This window comes from Falco naumanni, chromosome 6, assembly GCF_017639655.2.
Source record: "Falco naumanni isolate bFalNau1 chromosome 6, bFalNau1.pat, whole genome shotgun sequence".
Classification (NCBI taxonomy): Eukaryota; Metazoa; Chordata; class Aves; order Falconiformes; family Falconidae; genus Falco; species Falco naumanni.
The window spans coordinates 82,846,881-82,868,592 of NC_054059.1; the positions used below are offsets into that span (position 1 = coordinate 82,846,881).

Below are 21,712 nucleotides of genomic sequence, written 5' to 3' on the forward strand. Positions count from 1 at the left end.
GACCGACAGAGGGAACACGGAGCACGGGGGAAGCGGTGGGTTCGCAGGGGAAGCTTGTGGTAGCGTTGAGGTGCCGAGTTAACTTCACGGCTGAGTTGGTACTTTCGCCCTCGTAGGTCTGAGCCCACAGGGCGCTTGCCGGAGCAGGGGGTCAGGGGCCTGTGACAGCTCAGGCTGAGCCCAGCGGTGCCCCCGGACCGGCCCCGGGCGCTTGCCGGCTCGGGGGGTCAGAGGCCTGTGGCGGCTCCGGGGCGCAGGGTGAGGGGCGCCCCCGGACCGGCCCCGGCTCAGGAGCAGACCCCCGGGCCGCAGACGCTGACGTCGGAGGCGGCCGGAAGTGGCCGGGCGGGGCGGGGCGGGGCCGGGCGCGGAGCGGGGCGGGCGGCGGGGCTATGGCGGCGGGCGGGAGCCGGCGGGGCTGCGGGCGCTGCTAGCCACGGTACGTTGCGCAGACGAGAAGGGGGAACGTCCTGTTGGTAACAGCAGCCATAACCCTCGCTGCGTGCGGCTGCCCGTCGGGGGCTGCGTCGAGGCGGGCCCGGCTGGGGGAGCCGCTCGGTGGGGCCGGGGCTTCCTCGGGGCGCGCTGGGGTGGCCGAGGGCGCTCGGTGACACTAGTCCCGCGTCCTTCTGGGGTGTTGCCGTGCTGGGTTTAGAGCCGGGGGGACGCTGCTGGTGTTTCGTGTTTTAATTGCTTGCAGGTATCCAGAAAGTACCTCGCTTGTTCTCTTCGCACAAGTCCTGTTTGCCTCTGTGTAAAATCGCGGCTCGATGCGAGGTCTGGCCTGGGTTACCCTCGTGAAAGACCGTGCTGCATCTCTGGGGACAGCGCGGTAACTGGCGGTTGACCTTTCTGTTTTCCTGGTTCGTTATTGAAGAGGTTTTCAGTTTCCTTGCTCTGTGGGTGATAACGGGAAAGCCTGCGTGCCTTTTCCTGTTCTAAGAGCGGAGTCAGGAACCCGTAACTTACAGTCTTGGAGACTTAGGATTTGGTGTAATGGTTGTGACAGAAGGTTACTGGGGAGCCTTGCAGTTGCGTGCCCATCCCCTGTTCTGTCAATCTGAGCCTGAACAGCAGCTTTTCCTTGTTCCCGTGACCTTCTCAGTAAGAAACTAATAACCAAAAAATACCCTCAACCCATCACTTTGCCATAGTGCCGCTGGTCTGCCAAGACTTTAACAGCCAGTTCTGTTCCCGCATCCTCTTTCAGCAGGATCGAGATTGCTGTTGGCACACCCAGGGAAGCTCAGTTAGCAGGCTGCTGGATGCGGGCTTGTAGGTCTGGGTTTCATTTTTTGGCTCTGCTGTTGGACTTGCTGGTGCTAAAGGCAGGATTGATTGCTTTGGTCTTGATTTCGTCCTAGTGAAAATGAAAACAATGAGATTTGCCTGCCTTTGCACGTTTCTGTTGTGAGTTGATGGTGGTGTCCTATGAGAAGATCAAACGGGCAGCGCGGGCACCTGATGTTCTCCAAATTGTGTCCTAGACACTGGTCTTAAGTAGGAGAATTAATACCCTTCTGGCCCAAATCTCCCACAAGATAAACCAGGTAGTGCAATGGGCCGCTCTGTTGTTGAATCACTGCAGAAAACTCCAGGGCTCTGTGGAATGGGTCTGCCTATCATTAGCACACAGTTTGCAGGCTACCTTAAGTTACTTCTCCGGAATGTGCAAGAAATAATTACTTAGTAGTTTCAGTTGGGCCTTGAATTTTGGTCGCTTCATTAGGAGATTTGCTAGAGAAATTATAGTGTAGCTGGATATACTCACAAGCTGTTGTTTCATTTCTTATTAATGCCGTGCATTTACTGCAAGTTTTACAAACCCCTGTAGTTATTTGTGGAATTAGGGATTGTGTGTGTTGGAGGAAGAAACCTAAAACACCCTTTGCTTCCCTGCTGCGTCTTTGCTTAGTGTCTCTTAACGTTATGTAAAGCAAAACTAGAAAAAGCAAGTTCAGCCCCTAAGGCTTCTCGGCCTTGGGAAATCTGGGGATAGCACAAGCGGTGTTAAAGGAAACAGAAATGGTTGGTTGGTTGTCGTGGAAAAAATGCTTTTGTACCGTGTATCTTTGCCCTGTCTGCAGGCAGGGGTCAGCTGCTAATGGAGAGCTATTAGGACCCAGCTGAGGGGCGCTGAGTTATCAGCGTTCCGCTGTACAATATATGTCTCAGTATACATAATCTCAGGAAGCTGCTCATGACATTGTGTACCTGTGTGCACTGTCCCTTGTTAGAGTGGCACCTTATTTCTTTAAGCAAGCCTTTAATTTTTGTATTTCAAAACTCCAGCAGATTTCTCCGACAGATGTTTGCATCATTTCTTGTGTTTTTTAAAGTTACGACCTGGAGGGTTTCACTTCACTTTGGGTTTTTTTCTAATTAGAAGTTATGTTTTTTTCAAGGGATCCCTCCTTTGGTGCTGCCTGACCAGTGAGTCCTTTAAGTACGCTCCAGCAGTGGTCACACAGAACCGACAAAACTGGAGGAGGGAAGATGATGTCCTTGGATGGACCACAGAAGACAATCAGTAACCCGGTAACTCCCCTGTCATATCAACAACTCCCTTGGGCAATTGAACTTTGCTGTTTTATGTCCATAGTTAGTACTCGTACTGTTTTGCACGGTGAGGGGTGTTACTGAGAGCGCTCTGCATCGCTCAGGTATTTGAGGGAGAATGTCGCAGGTGACACTAGGAGCTGATGGTGTTTAGATATTGTGCTGGAAGCAAACCCGACGCTTAATGCACAGGACTTCCAGAACAGGAAGGAAGTTCTGTTGGCCTTGGGGGTAATCCTTTTTCCTACACAGTTTCTGCAGATGTCTGGCATTTTTGCAGACTGTTTGGATCAAAAGTGAAAATATGATAAGCAGCCTTTTCACTTCTAATTCTCTGTAAACATGGGTGGCGCCTGGCAGCCCTTGTGGTGTTTTGTTTTTTTTTTTTTGGTGGTGCTTGTAATTTCAGTCTGAACAATTGAACCTGAAATGTTTTTTGATAGTTGGTAACTTGTCTTACAATGAATCCTGTTTTGTAAGGAAGACTTGAGCTCTCAGCAATTGCAGAGTGGATTTGATGGAATGTTGTTTGCCTAGCTTAGGGTCCAGAGACTTTCTTTGAAGAGCTCTTAATATTCTCATGATCTGGAACAGTAGCTAAAGGGATGGGCTGGAGCTGTGTTTTTTGTTGTGTCTTTGAAAAGGTAGTTCCTTTGAGCCTGCAGGAAAATATTTTTAACATTGTGTGGTAGAACTCTTTAAAAATAATAAATTCTGTAGAGTATCTACGTGGTGTATACAGTAGTGAGATCTGCACAACTTCCTTATCTATTGCAGCTTTGCAGTGATACACACCTGGGCCCTCAGTGAATCTGATTATTCAGTCCCACTGTACGTTCACTGCTTGCAAACTGGATAGAGGTAGGGATGATGGGGGAATAGCTTCAGTCTTTTTCACAAGAACTCAGCTGGGAGAGGAAGGAAAGCAAACTGTGTGGAGATGAACTAGAAGGTGGAAGGACAGAACTGGAAAAGTAAAGGGAGGATGAAAGTTGGTACATGGAGATTTTAGTGGGGAAGGAGGTGTGAGGAGAGGGATTAGGACATGTTTAGAATAAATAATGTGTGAGGGAGAGAGTAAGAGTGGAGCAAAATCAGGTGGCTGCAAGGGGACTGATGAGTATGATGGGTGGCAAGACCAGGCTGGAGAATATAAAGGGGTAAACTAGGGCTTAGGGGTCAAGAGCCTAAAGTAGGAATAAGAGTGAGTACTTGGGATTAGAATGTGGAGGCAGAGTTGGGAAAGATTGTGCTGATGACCTCAGGACAGCCTCCAGGCAAGGCCATGAGCAACCTGCTCTATCTGACCTTGCTTTGGTCAAGGCATTGGGCCAGAGATAGCAGAGGTGCCTTCCAACCTCAGCCCTTCTGTGACTCTATCACCTGTGTGCTATAACAAGATGAACCTAGTAGGGATGGAAGAGGGCAGGCTATGAAGATTTCACTGTTTCAGTGAATGGTTCCAAAGGGCTGATAATAGTCAGCCCTTGGCAATGACCCAATTAGAAATTAATCCTTTTTATACTCTATTAGAAAGTGAGGCAACAAAATGTTATCATGGAGGCTGGAAATTTTAGTTTTAGTTTGACCTGAGAAGCTTGGTTTTCACAGGTGAAAATATGCTGGGTTTTTCCTTCCCATTGTGGTGGGTATTTAGTGCTTTTCTACTCTTTCTCTTAAATGAGATGCTAGCGGTGTTTCTTTTAATGTGCTAGAGTGCCATATAAATTAAGTATTAGATTAGTATTTTTAAAATTATTGTGGGCTTTTTTGCCTCCATCACAAATCGTTATTTGAATCTTTTTTTTTTTCTTTTTTTTCTTTTCCCCTCCCTCTTCTAGATCATTCCATATGTTGGGACCATACTTGGTGGCCTTACTCCTGGAGAGTTGATTGTGATACATGGGACTGTTCCTGATGATGCAGACAGGTAGTGGCTATGGTGTCACTTTCTGCAGTGTCACCATGTGAACAACAATGTAATGCATAAAATGTTTCCAGGGGTCCTTTATAGTGGCACACAAAGGCTTGATCTAAACCCTTGTGATAGTGTCAGAGTGAGTACAGTGTTAATTAGTCAATGAAAACTTTGTGACGAGAAGTGGAGAATGAACTGATTTTTTGCTTCCTGCTGATTCTCTCTTCTGTTTGCCTGCTTTGGCCATTTTTTCCCCCTGTCATAGCATATAACCTGCCTCAAGAGGTTATCTGAGACTAACAATACTGATAGCTGAATGTGTTGTGTGAAGGAATGAACTTAAACTGGGCTAAGGAGGTGTGAACTGGTACACATGCTGGGTACGGGGCTTCTGTTCCCTGACTTTGCCCAAGGTTCTTCTGGTTATTCTACAGAAGGTGATAGGGGGGTAGGTGGTGAACACAGTTGTCACCGAAATCAGGAATAAGAAAGCCTTTAACACCAATGTAGCATGGGGAAGCAGGCATTCTTTACTGCAGTGCTGGATGCATGGGGGATCGTTTCGCCTAAGGTGTATGCCGTGTTTCAAACACAATTACACAGGCCACACTTAGCATTATGCATTACATTTCTCAGAAGAATCATATGTATTAATTTAACAGGCGGTACTATGATAATTAAGCATTGCACATGCTCCTTACAGGTACCTCTGAGTCTTCTAAGGGGTCTCAAACAATTGTGGACCCTGTAGTTACAGCTGACCGATCACTGAACCTTAATTTAGTTCCCTTATATGGAGAGCCCAAGGAGAGTTTAAGCTTGTTTCATTAGTTGCCTGTACAATGTTCTCCTCAGTGACCTTGAGTTTTAAACTACTCTTTTCCTCTTGGCATAAAATTACATAACCAGGGTTGATTAGCAACCTCTTCGTGATTACACTGAAACAAACAATACAGTTACAAAGCTAAACCAGACTATACTACAAGGTAACTCAGTAAATGAGCAGCTTGTGTGATATGGTGACCATTAAATAAATGCATAAATATTTAAATTCATTGCAATTAATCATGGGAGAACCTTTCACAAATGTGTAGGAGTGGGCAAATACATTTTGTGGTTTTTTCTCCTTCTCCAGCAATATTAATTGTGTCTGCCTGTTCTAACGATCCACAGTAAAACACAAATGTAGCAGACTCCGCTAATTGAGGTGACTCCTTGACAGACTGAGCTGAATGTGGTTTGTCTTATTTTTATGATTAGGTTCCAGGTGGACTTACAGTGTGGCAGCAGTGTAAAGCCTCGAGCCGATGTGGCATTTCATTTCAACCCCCGCTTCAAAAGGTCTGGCTGCATTGTTTGCAACACACTGGAGAGTGAAAAATGGGGCTGGGAAGAGATCACTTACGAGATGCCCTTTCAAAAAGGGAAGCCGTTTGAGATTGTCATCATGATTTTAAAGGCTAAATTCCAGGTGAGTCTGGGTTGATTCTTCAGCCATAGCCAGTTGTCAGGCCAACAAGAGAGGTATTTTTGTATACTTACAATAAATAGTTGGAAGCCTTGGGTTCTGTTACCTAGGTGTAGTCTAACTGCAGAAAAGTTTAGGAGTTTTTCTTTTAAAGAGGTCCTAAGTAAATCAGACCTTGAAGTTGATATTGCCTTCCTGGTAAGTTGGGTGAGTAGGCAGGTAACTTCCTGCTGTGGCTAGCGGCTACTCCACCCAGTTCCTTCGTAGGTGAGAAGGGCTAACCTTAGGATAAAGCTGAACGCGTGAGGTGTGTTTGTCCTGCTCTGTTAGACTGAAATAAGAGATTCTAGTAGATTGGTAACACCACATTGGTAAATGATCAGGTGTAGAAACAAAAGGTTTTTGAAATGCAAATTTTTGTGAAGGAGATTTATTCGCCTACACTGTGATGGAAAGAAAGACTGAATTGTGGATCAGCTGAACTTGGTTGTTCTGAAATTTCTAGGATGTTCCATGCTTCTGTACCAGACCAGTAGACAGAGATACATGTATATGGCTGCTGTGATGTACATTTAATACAGTTTTCCTGTTTTGTTTTCTGTCTCCTTAGGTGACTGTAAACAAGAAGCACTTGCTGCTCTACAACCACAGAATTAGCCTTGAAAGAATAGATACTCTTGGAATATATGGCAAAGTGCAGATCAAAACTATAGATTTTGTTTCTAATGTAAGTTATATAGACAAATTGTTTGATTCCTTTTCTCTGTCTTGCTAAACTACAGAGTAGGGTTTGTGGTGAAAAGGAAGTAAGGAAAAGCAGCTACACAGTCTGACATCGCTACCAAGACTTTTTTTCCCCCCACATTTCAACATGTGAGTCTTATGTAAGGATCTCTGTCTTCCCGTTTTAGCCTTGAGGTTAGGGGCAAAAGGGTGGCAAAGTTTACAGCTTTCAAAGTTAACAGGGCAGATGGTGTAAGAATTGATTTGATACTGGGTCTAGGAGTGGATTAGACTTTTCAGGTATTGCAGGAGCACCAAAATGAACTCACAGTATTTAGTGCTTTTAAGTGACAAGTTCAGCCATAGCTGTAACTTGTTGCTTGGCTTCCAGATGCTGAGTTCAGCCACAGCTGGAACTGCCTGTGTACGTAACCCTGGTTTTCCTGCTAAAATGACTGAATTGCTGAATGAAGGGATGAGAGGAGTGTACGTTTATTTCTGGAGGGTGAGAAGCAGTGTCCTTCTTCAAAGACTTTGTGGCTTGGACCAAACTGCAGTGAATTTAAAGTGAAGGCAGTGCTGTGCTTCCTTTCAGCTGCCAGCTCTGCTAGAGAAAGTAAACTAACAGGGAGGAGTCGAACACTTTCCCCTGTGCAGAAGCAGAGATCCTTCTGCTCTGGAAGTGTGAGACTTGTAGAACAGAAAAAGATGGTGATAAATTCCAGGGAGGTACAGAAGGTGAATGCCTTTTCCCTTTCTTCCTGCCACTCACTAGAGCAGCCTACCTACTCCTGTGTAATATTCAGGGTCTCTTCTGCCCCATCCTCATTACGTTGTGGGCAAAGCTTGGATCTCTTGCTGCCAAAATGTCAGGTCTAACTCGGGTCAGCAGGCTAATAATTGTGCTGATAGAAGGTGGAGATTTGGGCCAGAATGGAAAAGGAGTCTGAACATGATAGATACGTCTATTCATCGATCATTTGCAAAGTCCATGTACAGACATCTATGGGCCTCATCACTTGGCCTTGGGCATGTCGCCAGAATGACATTACTGCAAAGCTGTCTCAGTCCTGGTCCTAGAGGACCGGCTCGGAGAAGAGCCTGGGGGCAAGCAGGTGCTGTAGGTTGGTTTCTGTCCCAATCACAAAATGAAACAGAGTTGCTTTAATCTGTGGTTGCTCATGCTGTATCCTTTTGGGGAAGAAAGGAAGGAGAAAGGTGATTGTTTCCTTTCTGTCTTTGCTTCTAGTATACTCTTCTGAGGAGGAAAATGGAGGCTTGTGTTGAAAGAAACAAGCTGCCAGGCCTAGGCTGGAACTGTATCTCTGCACGGCCGTGTTGCTCAGCTGTCCTTCCCATGGGAAGGGGCAGGGATGTAGGAGGCTGCTTAGAATCTCAAGGCCCCTTGCGTGGACCTGGCCTGGTATTCCTACCCCAGTGAGGAAAGCTCAGTGGGTACAGATTCTAAGGGGTTAACAGTGCTATGACTGTTAAATAAAGTTTCAAACTGAATGAGATGGTCTTTAGAAATCTTAATTTGGCTTCAGGACTTCTCCCTGGTTTGCAGGGGTTTGGCTATCTTTTCTTTACCATAGCCCTCAAGTTCCATGTTAACAGTTCACTCTTCAAAGCAGAAGAAATCCTTTACAGTTCTAAACCAACTTTATGTTAAAAGTTCTATGATGTATGCAGTGACATCTAAATTTCTCTTTCTGCAGTCTTTACAAGGCTCTCAGTCATCATCTCTAGGAGTAACAAAGATAAACACAGAAAATGTATGTATGGTTGTAAAAGGTTGAATGAATCTCCCTGTTGCCTGATAAGCTAGTTCATGTTGTTTGTTTTCTCTTGTAGGGGGAAATGCCAGATGGTTCACAATTCGTAAGTGTTTTATGTAGACTTGTGGCAAATGTGAAGAGTGAAAAAAAAAGGGGGGGGGAATAAAACCATCTCAGTCATTCATGAAGAAACACATGTAGAACAAGGAAACTTAGAATCTTCTGGGTTGATCATCAGTGAGGTTTTGTAGAGAGTAGTCCTCTTTTCTGCTGCTAGTAAATGTGAGCCTATTTTTTAAATCATGTAGAAAACCCGAAAGATAAACACAGCATCCACAGCCATAAACGGAGAAATAAAAAGGGAGGTACCTGATATACCAAATGACACTAAAAACATTTTTTGAACAAGCATGCTTAGTTTTATACATCTGCGAAACAGAAGTATTCTGCAGTCTATGCCAAGTGGCCTTATGTGTATCTCAGAACCTGTCTGGCTACGTCTTCCTCTTGCTGACAGATCCATGCTTACCCTGTGTGCACATCACGTGGCTGGCTGCGAGCATCACACCTTAGGGTTGGAACTTGCACCCAGCTAGCATGTAGCATAGATAGAGTGCTTATCTTTTTGCAAAGGGCTGTACAGGTGAACAGTATCTGGACTGGAGTAAGTCCCATGCTCACACTGGAAAGGGGTTGGAAGCCAGGAATATATACAAGTAGAAATTGTGGAGAAGGCGAAGTCGCTGTGAGTGCCATGATTTTAGTTGCCTTGTCACTTGACAGTCTGCTGCCTTCAGTCTTCTTTTCAAAACCAAATAATGTGCAGTATTGTTACTGTCAAGCCAATAAATGAACGGAACTTCTAACACAATGAAAACAAAAAAAAGGCAAATAAAATACTTGCACTATCTCTCATTATGAACTGGTGGCAGGACAGAATCTCAATGACCCTACTTCTCACACTAGCATGAGTCTTACTCTCTAAAGCATAATTGAAGCTTTCAGAGAGGAGAGGTCAGGGTGTCACAGGTTTGAATTACTGCAGGGAGTTTTGTGCTTGTTTTGTTTTCTTTTTTTCCTTCTCCCCCACCTTCCACCATTAGTGGTGGCAGAAGTAGTTGTAAATAATGTTTATTAACCAAGGTGGTATTCCAAAGACAAACCCCAGCAATTTGATATGTTTATCTCTGTGTAACTTTTCCACTATAATATTACTATGCCAGAACACGTTGGTAGGAATAACTTCAGCTAGAAGTGCAGATTTGCAATTGTGGGCCAGATTTCTTCCTGTCATGGCAAAGCTCAGCTTGTATGTTGAAACAAGTAAGTCACAGTCAAAATCTTTACTGGTGATGTACTTCCAGGGAGTTCCTTACGTTGGGAAACTTGATACTGCGCTTCGTCCGGGATGCACAGTTGCCATTAAAGGAGAAGTGAATAAAAACCCAAAGAGGTAAGTGTTATGGCATTTTACTGCTATTTAACTCGGCTACTCTTGCGAATGAGTAGGTTTTCCCATTGGCTCAGTATATCCTTACTTGCAACTTTGCATCTTGAATCATGTGAAACTACAGTGCAGTTTTCTTGGGGACCTGCAGGATCCTGCTTCAGAGAGAGACTTAGAAGAGCAGCTCCATTGTAAAAAGCAAAGGTAGAACCTGAGTGTCTTACCTGCTAAATCTGCGTTGTTCATGAGATTGTCTGCTCAGGGTTTCTGCTGTGCAAGGCATGTGAGCACACATGCTGTACGAAGACAGCTTTTATTCTAAAGAGATCCAAGAGTAAGGGAACTGGCAGAAGTAGATAGAAAAGGAGTGAGATGAGTTGCTAGTGTGCACAAATCTGCATGTTACAACATTTCTCTGAATCCTTATTGGATGGCCTCCTTGGAGACTGTGTAAGCACCAAAGTGCCTGACAACTGAGTGGTGAAAGCTGGTAGGGGAGTATGAGCTATAATTTTGGTAGCAAATAAGGAACAATAGGTTGCAAAGAAGACACTTGCCCAACATGATTTAAAGGGGAAGGGGGGAGCGCAAGATAGTCAAAATGGAGTGGAGGAAATGTTTGTGCTTCAGCATGCCCTTTTCTCGAAGGGTTTGGGCTCTGCAGAAACATGCCTAGAAATGAAGCAGTTAGTGCAAATGATGAGAAGCACGTGCATATGCATTGCACTCCTGCAGCTGAACAGCACTCCGAGTTTGTATTAATGTGGGAACCCAAGGTCTAGAAATCTCATCGACGAAGTTTGAATGGACTTGAAATTCGACAGGATAATTAATACTTAAGAGAATAGCATTTGATATCCTTTTCTTGGCTTGAAAAGCTTATTAGCACATCTCAAGTGCTGGATGTACTGCTTATAAGCATGAAGAAGCTTTTGGTTGTTAAAGCATTGTGTGTTGTCTGCTTTTTGTGTTTGTACTTCTAAACGTATAGATTTTTGTAGTTGTAAGTTATTTAATGTCTTTCACTCAGTTCACAGTTGTGGATGCTCCTTTTTCTCAGTGAAAAAGAGGACTCCACAGCTTGGAAGTGAGGCTGTTGCTCCGTTTCCTATCTGGACTGAGCAGTTCTAGGCTTCTCAAAGGAGAGCAATAACCTGACAGCTGGCTCTGATTTGGGGGAGGAATATTTCTTCTTCAAATGCAGTGATGTCTTTGCCACAGGTTGAAGCGTTCATTTGAATTTGGATGGCTTTGCTCTGATCGCTCTTCTCCAGAGCTCCCCTTTGGGAAGCCTGTGTTGTGAACATGTCTGAGAGGGCAGAGTGTTCCTTCTGCCTGGGCAGAGCTATGCTGCCTATAAAGTACCATTTTGTATGCATGCTGTCCCACCACTATTAGACACAGAGAGAATCCTCAAAGTTTTCCTTAGTCTAATCTGTTTGTTAGCAGAAAGAATATAATGTCTTCAGGTAAAACACAGCTCTCAGAGGTAAAAGACAGTGAGCAAGCAGCACCGTGTTTCTGTGAAAATGGTGCTTCCTGGTGCTGCAGAGGAGCAGCACGTGGCTGACTTGGCTGGGTACCTCCTCGCCGAGACGGGAACAGAAAGCTGTGAGCGATGTAGCAGGGTCGCGTCCTACGTCTGCTGCCTCCAGCAAGGGTTTCTGTGTGAAGGACGCAAACGCGCGCTAACTGCCTGCTTGGTTCTTCAGGTGAACCACAGCCCTGGCTCCAGGACAGTTCTAGGTATTGGCAAAGGCCTTGGTAAATAGCACGGACTGCTGCACCATGTTTATAAACCCATGGTAAACTTTTAAAAAAATATCTTCCAGCTTTGCGATAGATCTGAAATCAAGTGGCTCAAAGGACATCGCATTGCATCTGAATCCCCGAATGAAAAATAAAGTTTTTGTAAGAAACTCCTATCTTCATGACAGCTGGGGGGAAGAAGAAAAGGAAGTCGCCACCTTTCCTTTCAGTCCAGGGATGTACTTTGAGGTAAGACTTATCTACAGCATAGCATCGAACTGGACGTTCTGCCAAAAGCATTAGCAGTGGTGCTTAAAGGTCATGGCACTAATACAGATTTAAATAAACCCGCCACTCCTCCATTTCAGTGTCTCAAGAATATTTAGGATTAAGTGGGACCGTAGGGAGCAGAGATTTGACTTGGTTTTAATGAGCTTTTAAATAGTTGCAAGAATTATGCTCAGAACAAATTTTAATTGAATTGAGTTGGACTTGATGATCTTTATGGGTCCTTTCCAACTTGAGTAATTCTATGATTTTTGTTGAAGTTCCACTTTTGAAAAAGTTTATTTTGCCTGAAATGGTCATTGTAATAGGAGCAGGGCTTGCCCAAGTCTAGGCCTAATCACCAGGTGGTTTTTCATGTCTTACCTGAGCTTAAAACTGAACTGTTGCTCTTCTTGATTTTCAGCTGATCATTTTCTGTGATGCCCACCAGTTCAAAGTTGCTGTTAATGGTGTTCACACGCTGGAGTACAAGCATCGTTTTAAACAACTTGAAAAGATAAATGAAGTGGAAATCGCGGGAGATATTAAGTTGTTAGATGTGAGGAGCTGGTAGTTCTTTTCAATTAGTACTAAAGGAATTAAACCTTTTCTAATGAGAGGGCCTCCTTGTCAGGTACAAAGAGGTGCTGAGCCTGCCTTTTACCTATCTAGGCTTGTGTCTGCCTCTCGGAGCTGGGCGATCACCAGACCTGTAGCTGCGAGATTCAACCCTCCTCTACTTTACAGTATCCTGGCAACCTAAATAAGCGTTTGCTCAGATAAATCTCCCGTATTACTGAACCTAGCAATATGAAAATGCTGCATTGTACTGTGTCTAACAATTGCACTCAGTATGTTTAAGTTAAACTACTACTCGGCTTTCCTTGATAGCGTACATTCAATATTGTGAAGTAGAAAGGAGACTGAAATAGGATCCAAAGATACGGTTATCGGCCTGAAAAGGGCCCTGGGTAATTCATTTTAAATAGTTATGAAATATACTCTTCTATTTAGTTTATATTAGCAACTGTAAGCTTTTTACTGAGGATGGATGAAGCAAACTGTTGACTCATTAGTTACAGCAAAAGGCAAGGAGGAATGTGATCTTACTTCTTAGCCTGCTGCTGCAGTAGTACCTTCTCTGAAACTCACGGCTGTCACCTCCTGCTTGTAAGTGGCTTGAATGAAACATACAGCACCACTCCTAGCTTTCAGCTTTCCAAAGTGAAACAAGTGTGAACTTTTGGAAGCTTGGTTGCTCTGAAATGGCTCCTAACCCGAGCAGATGGTGGTGGTTTTCATTTTTTCTAAAAGGAACCCAAGTACTCCAGGCAGGGGTGCAAGTTGTCAGTTGAATAGAGAATGAATCCTTTTTCAGTCTTGTATTGAAGTAGTATCTATCAGAAAACTGTTCCTATTCACAGTTTTCTGTACAAATGTCAGTCTTAATTTTTATACTTAAAAAAAAAATAAGTTGCTACTGGCTGTCAATACATGCCTAAGGGACGTTCCTATTTATCTTAACTGCTGCTAAAAGAGTGAAACACTTTCAACAATGACTGTTTAAGATGAACTACCAGATTTAATGTATAAAAAAGCATAAATAAATACATTTGTGAACTCTGCTTTTTTCTCTAAGTGTGGCTAAATAGCTATGATTCCTTTTAGGTCTGTATTTTGCCTTGTTTTGCTTATTACCTTACCAGTATCTCCAAGGTGGCACAGTGATTCTGACTGGAGGACTGTTTCTGCATTGAGGCGTTAGCGGTCTACAGCCCAGCACCTCCCCCTGGGTTGCAGGATGAACGTAGCTGGCTGATGCCAACAGACCACTTGTGCATTCTTGCCTTGACTGAAGAGGTCAGCAGCAGTTCTGTGCAGATCCTTTTTGATTGACAGCAGACATCATTAATAGTTGTTTTAAGAAAAGCCTGTAAGAGCACAAACGACCACGATGGGGTAAACATCCCTGTGGATGGGATCTGCCTGGCAGGTCCGACCCTGTTCCCAGCACACGATGGGATGTAAGATCATCCTCTTTATAGTGTTAGTTCTAACCAGTTGCATTTTAAACTGTACAGTCGGAGTGCCTTTCTTACTCGCAGTGTAATGAACCGGCACCTCCTCGTGCAAAATAGGTGGTGAATTTTTTGGTAAATTCATTAACAGAGCAAGCAATTTATTCTTATCTTCAGGGGAGTAAGATGGTAATTAGTAGCAATCTTTAAAGACTAAAAACCAGCTTCAGCCTCCACATGAATCCTAGTTTCTTGTAACTAACTTCTCAGTGGGTTTACTTTTTACTTCCCTAAAAATGTCAGAAAAGCACATTCTGAGGGCTGCAGCGCATGGGGGCAGTGAGCACCATGCCTGCACTGCCACATGGCAGCCCCTCCACAGGAGCAGTAACTGCATCAGCAGTCTTACCTGCTGTCACACTGGTTGGGCCCAGCTGTCAGAAGTTGCTTACAGCAGTTTTCCACTGTTAAGAAAAAGTTGTATGAAAAGTCCCCAGACCATCCAGAAATTATAAAGCCACCTTCTTAAAATATTTTATTAAAAAGTTAAGATCTCACCTCTGATAAAAATTAGCCTCACACATGTAAATGTTATAGGCAAACCGTCACATTAACGTAACTCAGACAAAATTTAAAAACAAAGGGGATAAAACTTAGAAGTAGCTTTGGAGCGGTTCTCCCAAAATGACTTCCAGTTGTTGAATTGTCTTCTGACACTGCTGTTCCACTTCTTCACACTCATCTAGGAAAAGAAATTAAGCAGGAATTAAGTAGAACCGTGATTACAAAACTACCCTAGGATGGCTTCATCATTCGTCAAGGTTAGAACTATCTTCAAACACCAGGTATGAAATAATTACTCAAAAATATTTTGGCACTGACTCGTATTATTTCTACTATAACACCAATCTAAAACACGCAGCTGGGGAGATGGGCACAGGCTGCAAGACTGAAGAAACTACCATGATTTAACTGTACTTTAGGATAGTGTTGGATACAATCCATTTCAGTTTGCATCCTGCACAGTTTAAGCTACCATACACCAATTCCTAAGATTTATAGCAATTACAGGAATCATGCTGTCTGAATTTTAGAAATAAGCGGCCCTTATTCTTTCTTGGGCATAGGCCAGTTGTCTGCCTTCACTAATGCTGCTTTAGAACATTACCTTCCATGAGCTCAGCTAAGAACGGAACAGATTCTGGTAGCAGGACCAGGTAGTTCTCCTTCAGTCTTTTTGCGACTTCTACCAAAGCAAGCAGGGCAGCAAATCGGACCTAAAACAAAACAATAATCTTTGTAAGGAAATAAATATACGTTACAGTACAGTTCCCTGTTTTCTCCTCCCCATCCCTTCTTTCCATACCAGTTGGAAACTAGCTTTCCCTGCTGGATTTGTATCTCAACACCTGGGTTAAGGTAATGTCAAAGGAAAAACTGGTTGCAAGAAGTAGGTATGTCACTGGAAGTTACTTCATGTAACGGTCTTCAGATCCCTGTTACAGTAACACCCTGTTCCGCTGTAGCAGAAAGACGTAGCTCAGTACAATGAAAACCCAAGTATTCCCCCTGAATAAATACAACCTCACAAGTAGGAGAGTCTTGACAAAACTCTATATAATAAACAGGTCTGAATGTTGATAAATAAATAACTTCCAGTTTCCCCTCTGAAGTGTCCCTTTCTTCAACCAGGTTAGCTCTTATTCCAACAGCTACCAAATCTTTACAAAACCCCAGACCATACAGTATGGAAGACATCCACGTGGAATACTGACTGCTTACAGTAAGAGCAGAAGGCCATGTTGTACATACATCCCCCTTACAACTTGGGAGTAGTACAGTATCAATATTTTAATTTAGGTTAGTATTTTAGCAATGACTTGGCTAATCCACTTCTGGTTTTTGGGGTGCTGTTCCCATTTTCTAACACAACAAAGAAAACCAGTTCAAATGCTGACAGCCCCCAACCTTAGCAGACGTGTGCCTCGTTTTCAGCAGGATCTGGTAGTTCAGTGGTTTCCAAAGAGAATCATCTGCCATTGCCACTGAAAACTGAGCTATGCAGGGTATCAGGTGTGCTGTCACTCTTTCCTGGAACTTCTCGTCTCCTCCAAGCGTATTTTCTAGCTGTGGAAGTAAAAAGCTTGTCAAAGAGATGCAGGCTCAGACAAACCCAGCCAAAAGCATTTCTTCCAGCTTCAGCTTTCAGGTACTCAAGAGTTATGTCAAAGAGCATCAGTAGGAGCACGCTGCTGTGCGCAAGTGCAACAACATGTACGGACCTTATGGAAAGGAGTGAAGATGTTTAGAAAGAGGATAAAAAGAATTAGTAATTTAGAGCCTTAGCAAAGCAGTTAATACTGTCTCCAGCCCAAAGACAATGAATTGTTCCCTTTTTGTTCAGGGAGAGGACTGAGGCCTGATAGGTAAAAAAAAATAAAAAAATCTTTCAGATGGGGGAAAAAATAATCACCTATTAATTCTTTTTTGTGTGTTTGTCAATACCTGATCAACCAGAGGCATCATCAAGGTTTCTGCTCTTTCCTTACTCAGGAACTTCTGGGTGTCAAAGAGGAAGAGCTTGTGCAGACAGTCGATGGTGAACTGCAACAGCAGACAGCTCTTTTCTGTGCTGTTCTCAGAGTCAAAGAAAGCTTCATCTACATGTCAATCAAGGAGAAGAAAAAAAATCATCAAAAAAATGAAAATAGAAGACACCCCCACATGACAGAAACATTGTTAGTTTGTGAATACAGCTAAAAGATGTACTACAAAGCAATTATGTACTGGTCACTTGGAACAATAAAGTGGATGCAATATGTTATCAGGCTTTTAGCTGATGCCCTAGGCAGGTCTGGCGCTGACATTCACAGTCAGCTGGACATAAAAGAGAACAGCCACAGGCCGTAGGGGAAGTGCTTGGCCATACCTGTGGATACAGAGAATTTCTTCAGGTATGACAAAAACGTAATACCTTTTGTGGCCAAGAAAGCAGAGGAGTCTGAATATATCATATGAGAAGCCAATGAATGAAAAATAACCACAAAAGCCAACCCCAAACAGAAACAAGTCACCCTCTTGCCACACAATTTCATTCTCATGGAACTCACTGGGACTGACATTGAAAATTTTCATGTGGTCAAAACTTTGTACTGGCAGCCCAGAGCCCATGGATGAAAAACGTCCTTTGGTTCCATCAGAATAAGAAAGATGCCTTATTTATGAGAGAAAGAAGAAAGAGAGAAATGAGAGCTATGTGCTGTGAAGTAAATCCTGTAAGACGAAACTTTCAGCAATTACCATTAACCTCTTTCAGCAATTAGTTAGCCTGCCAATGCTTCCCTCTATGTAGTAACTGAAAACTTACCAGTTTTAGAAATGTTGACCTGGTTCAGTGTCTCAGCAAATGGCTTCACTAAGTGACCAGCAAACAGGGTGAAGAGACCCTTGAGCTTGTCTGCAATGCAATCTGCTATTCGGTGGAAGGTCAGCAGCCTGTCTGTTAGTGTAGACTCTGTTTTGGACCAATCAAAGAGCTGAAAGTGAAAGGCAGATTAGTGCTTTCCTGTGTCTGTGCACTGGAAAATGCAAGCATGCTGATGCAGATGCATTATATTCAAACTTCCTACCTTGAAGAAGAGGGGTCTGAAAGAAGCCTCAGAAAGTTTCATAACCATACTTATTAGACAATCAATAATGTAAGCCTCTGTCTTACCAACTTCCTCTAAATCATCCTAGAAAAATTAGAAAACATAATTGCAAGTTTGAAATGTAAGGATTTGAGCTTTCAAAGCACATTTTAACTCTGTTTCAGACTAAATACCTAACCATCATGTTTTCTACTCCAAGAACAATCCCAGAACAGAGTATTTCATATCCAGAATTTTAGAGCACATTATGTAATGGGAACTACTAATACTTTTTTAAAACAACTGATAGAATCAGTGTGTAGAGGTTGAGTTGCTGCTGTTCATCCCCCTAAACAAGCCACCTGAGCATGCTCTGTTCGGAAGTCCAGGGCTTTCATGAAAAATGCCGTCAGCTCAGCCTGATGGGAGATCAGGTGCTCCTTCTCCATAGTGACAATGTGTTCCTTCAAAATGTTCATCAGGGGACGCAGGCAGTTCTGCCAAAACAAATGCAAAGCAATGCAAAGGCAACGGTGATACTGAACAGTAATCCAGAAACGTAACAAGGGAACGGGATTTTTGCACTGCACACATTTACTCATTAAAATACTGTTGATAAAATAAATCAACTTTTTCCTGTACTTTCAGGGGACTCAAGTTAATAGGATTCCTGAGAATTCTAGCAGATAAATCAAGGCCTTTATAATTTCTCATGCATTTATCATCTAACATGCTAAGGACATTAAAATGAGGCATTTCTGACAGGTCTAACCGCACTGAATCACCACTGTGGTACAAAAGAAAACAGAGATAATAAAAAGACTGTGCCAGGTTTGGCTGTGATGGAGTTACATTTTCTCCACAGCTGCTCATGTGGTGCAGTCTTTTAAATCTGTGACCAAACCAACGCTGATAACACGCCGATGTTTTAGCTATTGCTGAACAGTGCTAAGACTTTTTGTTTCTCACTCTGCTGCCCCAGGGAGTAGGCTGGTGATGGGCAACAGGCTGGGAGGGGACACAGCCGGGATAGTTGAACCAAATTTTACGCTGCTTATTCTTCTTTCTTCTCTTTCTTTTCAATTACAATGGAAAAGAATGAAAAAAATACTTACCTTCCGGGTATTTGCCACTTCACTGTAACACTTTGTAACTGCAGGCAAGAGTATTCGGGGAGCAAGCCTTGTAGCTAGGATGGTTTTCAGTGATGTTATGCGTAAGCTTAACTGGGAAGAAGGACCAAACTTGGCCACAATCTTTTCCAAGTGGACAACCTATCAGGAAATCCAACAGAAGTTTGGCATACTTAAAACAACTCAAGAACTTACAGTCAGTGTCTGTTGCAAGTGTCAGACAGGAATTCTGCTGTTCACACCACTTACATTCAGACACCTGTGTACAGAGCTTTGGTGTCTTCAGACGACAAACACTGAAAAAATGCATGTCAGTGGCAGGGGCTCAGAATTACCCTGACTAGAACTGGTAGATACATTTGATGAGATCATGGAATTACAGTAAGATCCTTCAGGATTCATCTCCCTTTCCAAAAAGGCAAACTACAACCTATCAGAGGGAGGAGTAGGAGACGCTCTTATACTCTGTATCTTAGTTGTCTGCATAAGAAGGTGAGTAGAGAAGTAATGTTACAACCTTCCACACAGCTGGCACACACTCCTACTTCAGTTTCAGAGAGATAACAAGCGATCTCTGTAGCTTCTTCTAGGAACTGGCCAGATCCTGTCCCCCTTTACATACGTGTAGGAATCAGACAGCTCACCTGCAGCAAGCAATCCAAAAGATAAGGACTAAGGAAGTGTGGTAATGTTTCTGCAACCTTCAGCAGAGCAGTGACAGCACTCAGCAGGTAAATCTCATTGGAGATCAGCTCCTTCTTGTTTTTCAAAGTCTTCAACAGTGCTGGCATCAGCCTGTGAATAACCAAGCATAAGTAAAGATGAAACCACTGGCCATTTGGAGACACATCTCCAATACCATAAATCCATCTGCTAAGCCTGCAGCGACAATTTTCACATGAATTTTTACACATGTATTTGAATTCTGAGCTCTTCTGCTATATTTTGGTTTTTTGAAGCTAATGAAGGATATTAGGTTTAGAATCACAGAATCATAGAATGGTTTGGGTCAGAAGGGATCTTTAATGATCACCTAGTCCAACCACCCTGCAATAGGCAGGGATATCTTTCCCTAAATCACATTGCTCAAAGCCCCATCTTTAGTTTAAAGATTCAATGACACTAAGAAACTTACGTTTGTAAATGAGAGAAAACAGACTTAAAAGCAACAAGTTAAGATGCTTGAATTCTTCTTGAGTAGGGAGATTAAAATAATCTAACATGCAGGGTTTCCAACTGTACTCGTTCTCATGTTTTTAAATGCGATCTGTTCTACAGTAAAAATACAGAATATGTTCTGACTTTTCTAAAGCCATGAAGACTGCTTCTCTGTTCACATAGCACATTCTGTAAGGAACTCAACTGGTTACAAAACTCTTACAGTTTCCCCATTAGCTGCTTAGTTCTATGGCCAGGAAGCACCTCCAAGCACCACGAATACCTTTATTATTTTCTATACAAAACACACACGGGCAGACTGCCACTGGGCCTTCATCAGCGTTGCTTCAGTCATGCATTTTAGTATAACTGCTTCCTGCTGCAGTTGGTTCTGTTAAAGAGAACCTGACAGTACCTGGGAAGCTGAGGTATTGCTTGGGCTTTCAGCGTACAGGTGACCTCAGCTATACAGAGCAAAGCACTTCCCATCACATTCTTTTCCCCCTTCTCTGAAGAAATCAGATCGATGGCAGCTTTCAGAACAGGTATAAACGGCACTGGGTTTTCTGTGCCAAAACCTTTGCAGAGCAGCTTGAGGCTGAACAAAGCAGTCTGCCTGTTGATGGCTTGCTCCTCCTCTTCCTCCTTTCTTCTACACTGCACAATAGCAATGAGCTCAGGAACTAGCTCTAGGAGCTGCAGGATCTAAGAGGACAAGAGAACACACACATCAGGCATAGAATCAGAAGCTCAGAACCTGCAAGGTAAGTATAAGGCAGGTAGCCTACGTCTCACTGCTCAAGAGCTGCCTGCCAGACCTGGCACTGACACTTGACATCTTCACATCTAGCAAACCACTTCTACATCAACCTCTCTCTGGGAACTTCTGCTAAAGGAACCAGGTTGACCCACTTCGCCTCACCTGGCTCTTCTGCCACTTTGTGCGCTGCTGCACCTTATTGTTCAAGAGGTCCATTGCCTTACGCCTCACAGAGGGGAGCTGATTTGTCATTAGTCCCCTAATTACAGGGATGAAGGTTTCTGTCGGCAATAAAGCATTAACCTACAAGAAAGCACAAAGGAAACAATACCATAAACACTCTTCCATGCACTGTGACATTGTAGCCTCCAAATAAGACAGGCAAACTCTCTTCAACCTCCCACATGGGTTTCAGGATCAAAGAAGAGAAGACAGCCTAGCCATGCTGTATCTGAGGCAAGCAAAAGAACAAAGCAGGTTCCAGTTACAGGACTAATGTATGTTCACCAGCTGCTAACCAGCCATTATCCACTAGCACCGAGCCTTCCTCAGCAATTCCTTCTGTCTACGCTGGTGAGCTATCCCTCCTTACCCTCAAATACTTCTGGAAGTGCCCTGTGCACATACATCATGAAAACTGGAATATGCTTCACAGGCAAAAAAAAAAAAAAAATATCCAAGCTGTGAAAAGACGTATGCTCCACAGCATGCAATGAGACAGCCAGTCCAACTCTACAAATATCCCTCTGATCAGAAAAAAGATTAGAAAGAAAAGCATAAGGATTTTTTCCTCCATTTAGATTCCATGTGGAAATACACAACGGTTCCATGAGCATTAGTTAAATGATTTTACGAGTTACCAGTGAGAAGTGCTGCCAAAAGCCATTCTTCTCCACCAGACAGTGACACAACTGCTTCCAGCTAGTGGAATACTAACTAGAGGAAACAAGCGTTCCTGATTTCTTTTTCTGGTTGCTCTGTCTAAGCTGTTAGCTGCAGTTACTGAAGTTGTTAGATGAGTTTAAAAATTGATGCACCGGGTACAGAACATCCAACAAAGATGAGTACTAATCCAACAAGAATCCTACAAAGGTTATAATCATAC

At 43.3% G+C, this 21,712-nt stretch overlaps 2 protein-coding genes across 5 annotated transcripts in view; one reads left to right on the top strand and one right to left on the bottom strand.

The window, feature by feature from the left end:
• The first annotated feature begins 387 nt into the window (after positions 1 to 387).
• Positions 388 to 13,534, top strand: LGALS8 (galectin 8). Of its 3 annotated transcripts, XM_040597485.1 has the most exons (11): positions 406 to 439; positions 701 to 863; positions 2,406 to 2,538; positions 4,401 to 4,489; positions 5,738 to 5,948; positions 6,556 to 6,672; positions 8,387 to 8,443; positions 8,523 to 8,549; positions 9,811 to 9,899; positions 11,726 to 11,891; positions 12,334 to 13,534. In XM_040597485.1, the coding sequence occupies exons 3-11, from the start codon at positions 2,497 to 2,499 to the stop codon at positions 12,481 to 12,483; spliced, it is 948 nt and encodes a 315-aa protein (XP_040453419.1). In that variant the 5' UTR covers positions 406 to 439; positions 701 to 863; positions 2,406 to 2,496; the 3' UTR covers positions 12,484 to 13,534. The 3 variants fall into 3 exon arrangements, with proteins under 3 accessions (XP_040453420.1, XP_040453419.1, XP_040453421.1); XM_040597486.1 differs by lacking the exon at positions 701 to 863 and having other exon boundaries at positions 388 to 439; XM_040597487.1 differs by lacking the exon at positions 8,387 to 8,443 and having other exon boundaries at positions 408 to 439.
• Positions 13,535 to 14,445: 911 nt separating this feature from the next.
• Positions 14,446 to 21,712, bottom strand: part of HEATR1 (HEAT repeat containing 1) — a 38,667-nt gene continuing 31,400 nt past the window's right edge. For both annotated transcript variants that reach the window (XM_040597482.1, XM_040597483.1), the window contains 11 exons: positions 20,770 to 20,910; positions 20,263 to 20,552; positions 19,334 to 19,484; positions 18,672 to 18,830; positions 17,919 to 18,053; positions 17,557 to 17,661; positions 17,295 to 17,463; positions 16,433 to 16,587; positions 15,896 to 16,054; positions 15,096 to 15,204; positions 14,446 to 14,669 (listed from right to left, as the gene is read on the bottom strand). In XM_040597482.1, coding sequence (XP_040453416.1) covers positions 14,581 to 14,669; positions 15,096 to 15,204; positions 15,896 to 16,054; positions 16,433 to 16,587; positions 17,295 to 17,463; positions 17,557 to 17,661; positions 17,919 to 18,053; positions 18,672 to 18,830; positions 19,334 to 19,484; positions 20,263 to 20,552; positions 20,770 to 20,910 — 1,662 coding nt within the window. In that variant the 3' untranslated portion in view covers positions 14,446 to 14,580. The remainder of the gene's footprint in view (positions 14,670 to 15,095; positions 15,205 to 15,895; positions 16,055 to 16,432; positions 16,588 to 17,294; positions 17,464 to 17,556; positions 17,662 to 17,918; positions 18,054 to 18,671; positions 18,831 to 19,333; positions 19,485 to 20,262; positions 20,553 to 20,769; positions 20,911 to 21,712) is intronic.

Coding starts and splice junctions, on each gene's coding strand:
- LGALS8 (XM_040597486.1), top strand. CDS start 2,497: ATGATGTCCTTGGATGGACCACAGAAGACAATCAGTAACCCG. Junction 6,673..8,386: donor CTATAGATTTTGTTTCTAAT/GTAAGTTATATA, acceptor CTCTTTCTGCAG/TCTTTACAAGGCTCTCAGTC. Junction 8,444..8,522: donor CAAAGATAAACACAGAAAAT/GTATGTATGGTT, acceptor TTTCTCTTGTAG/GGGGAAATGCCAGATGGTTC.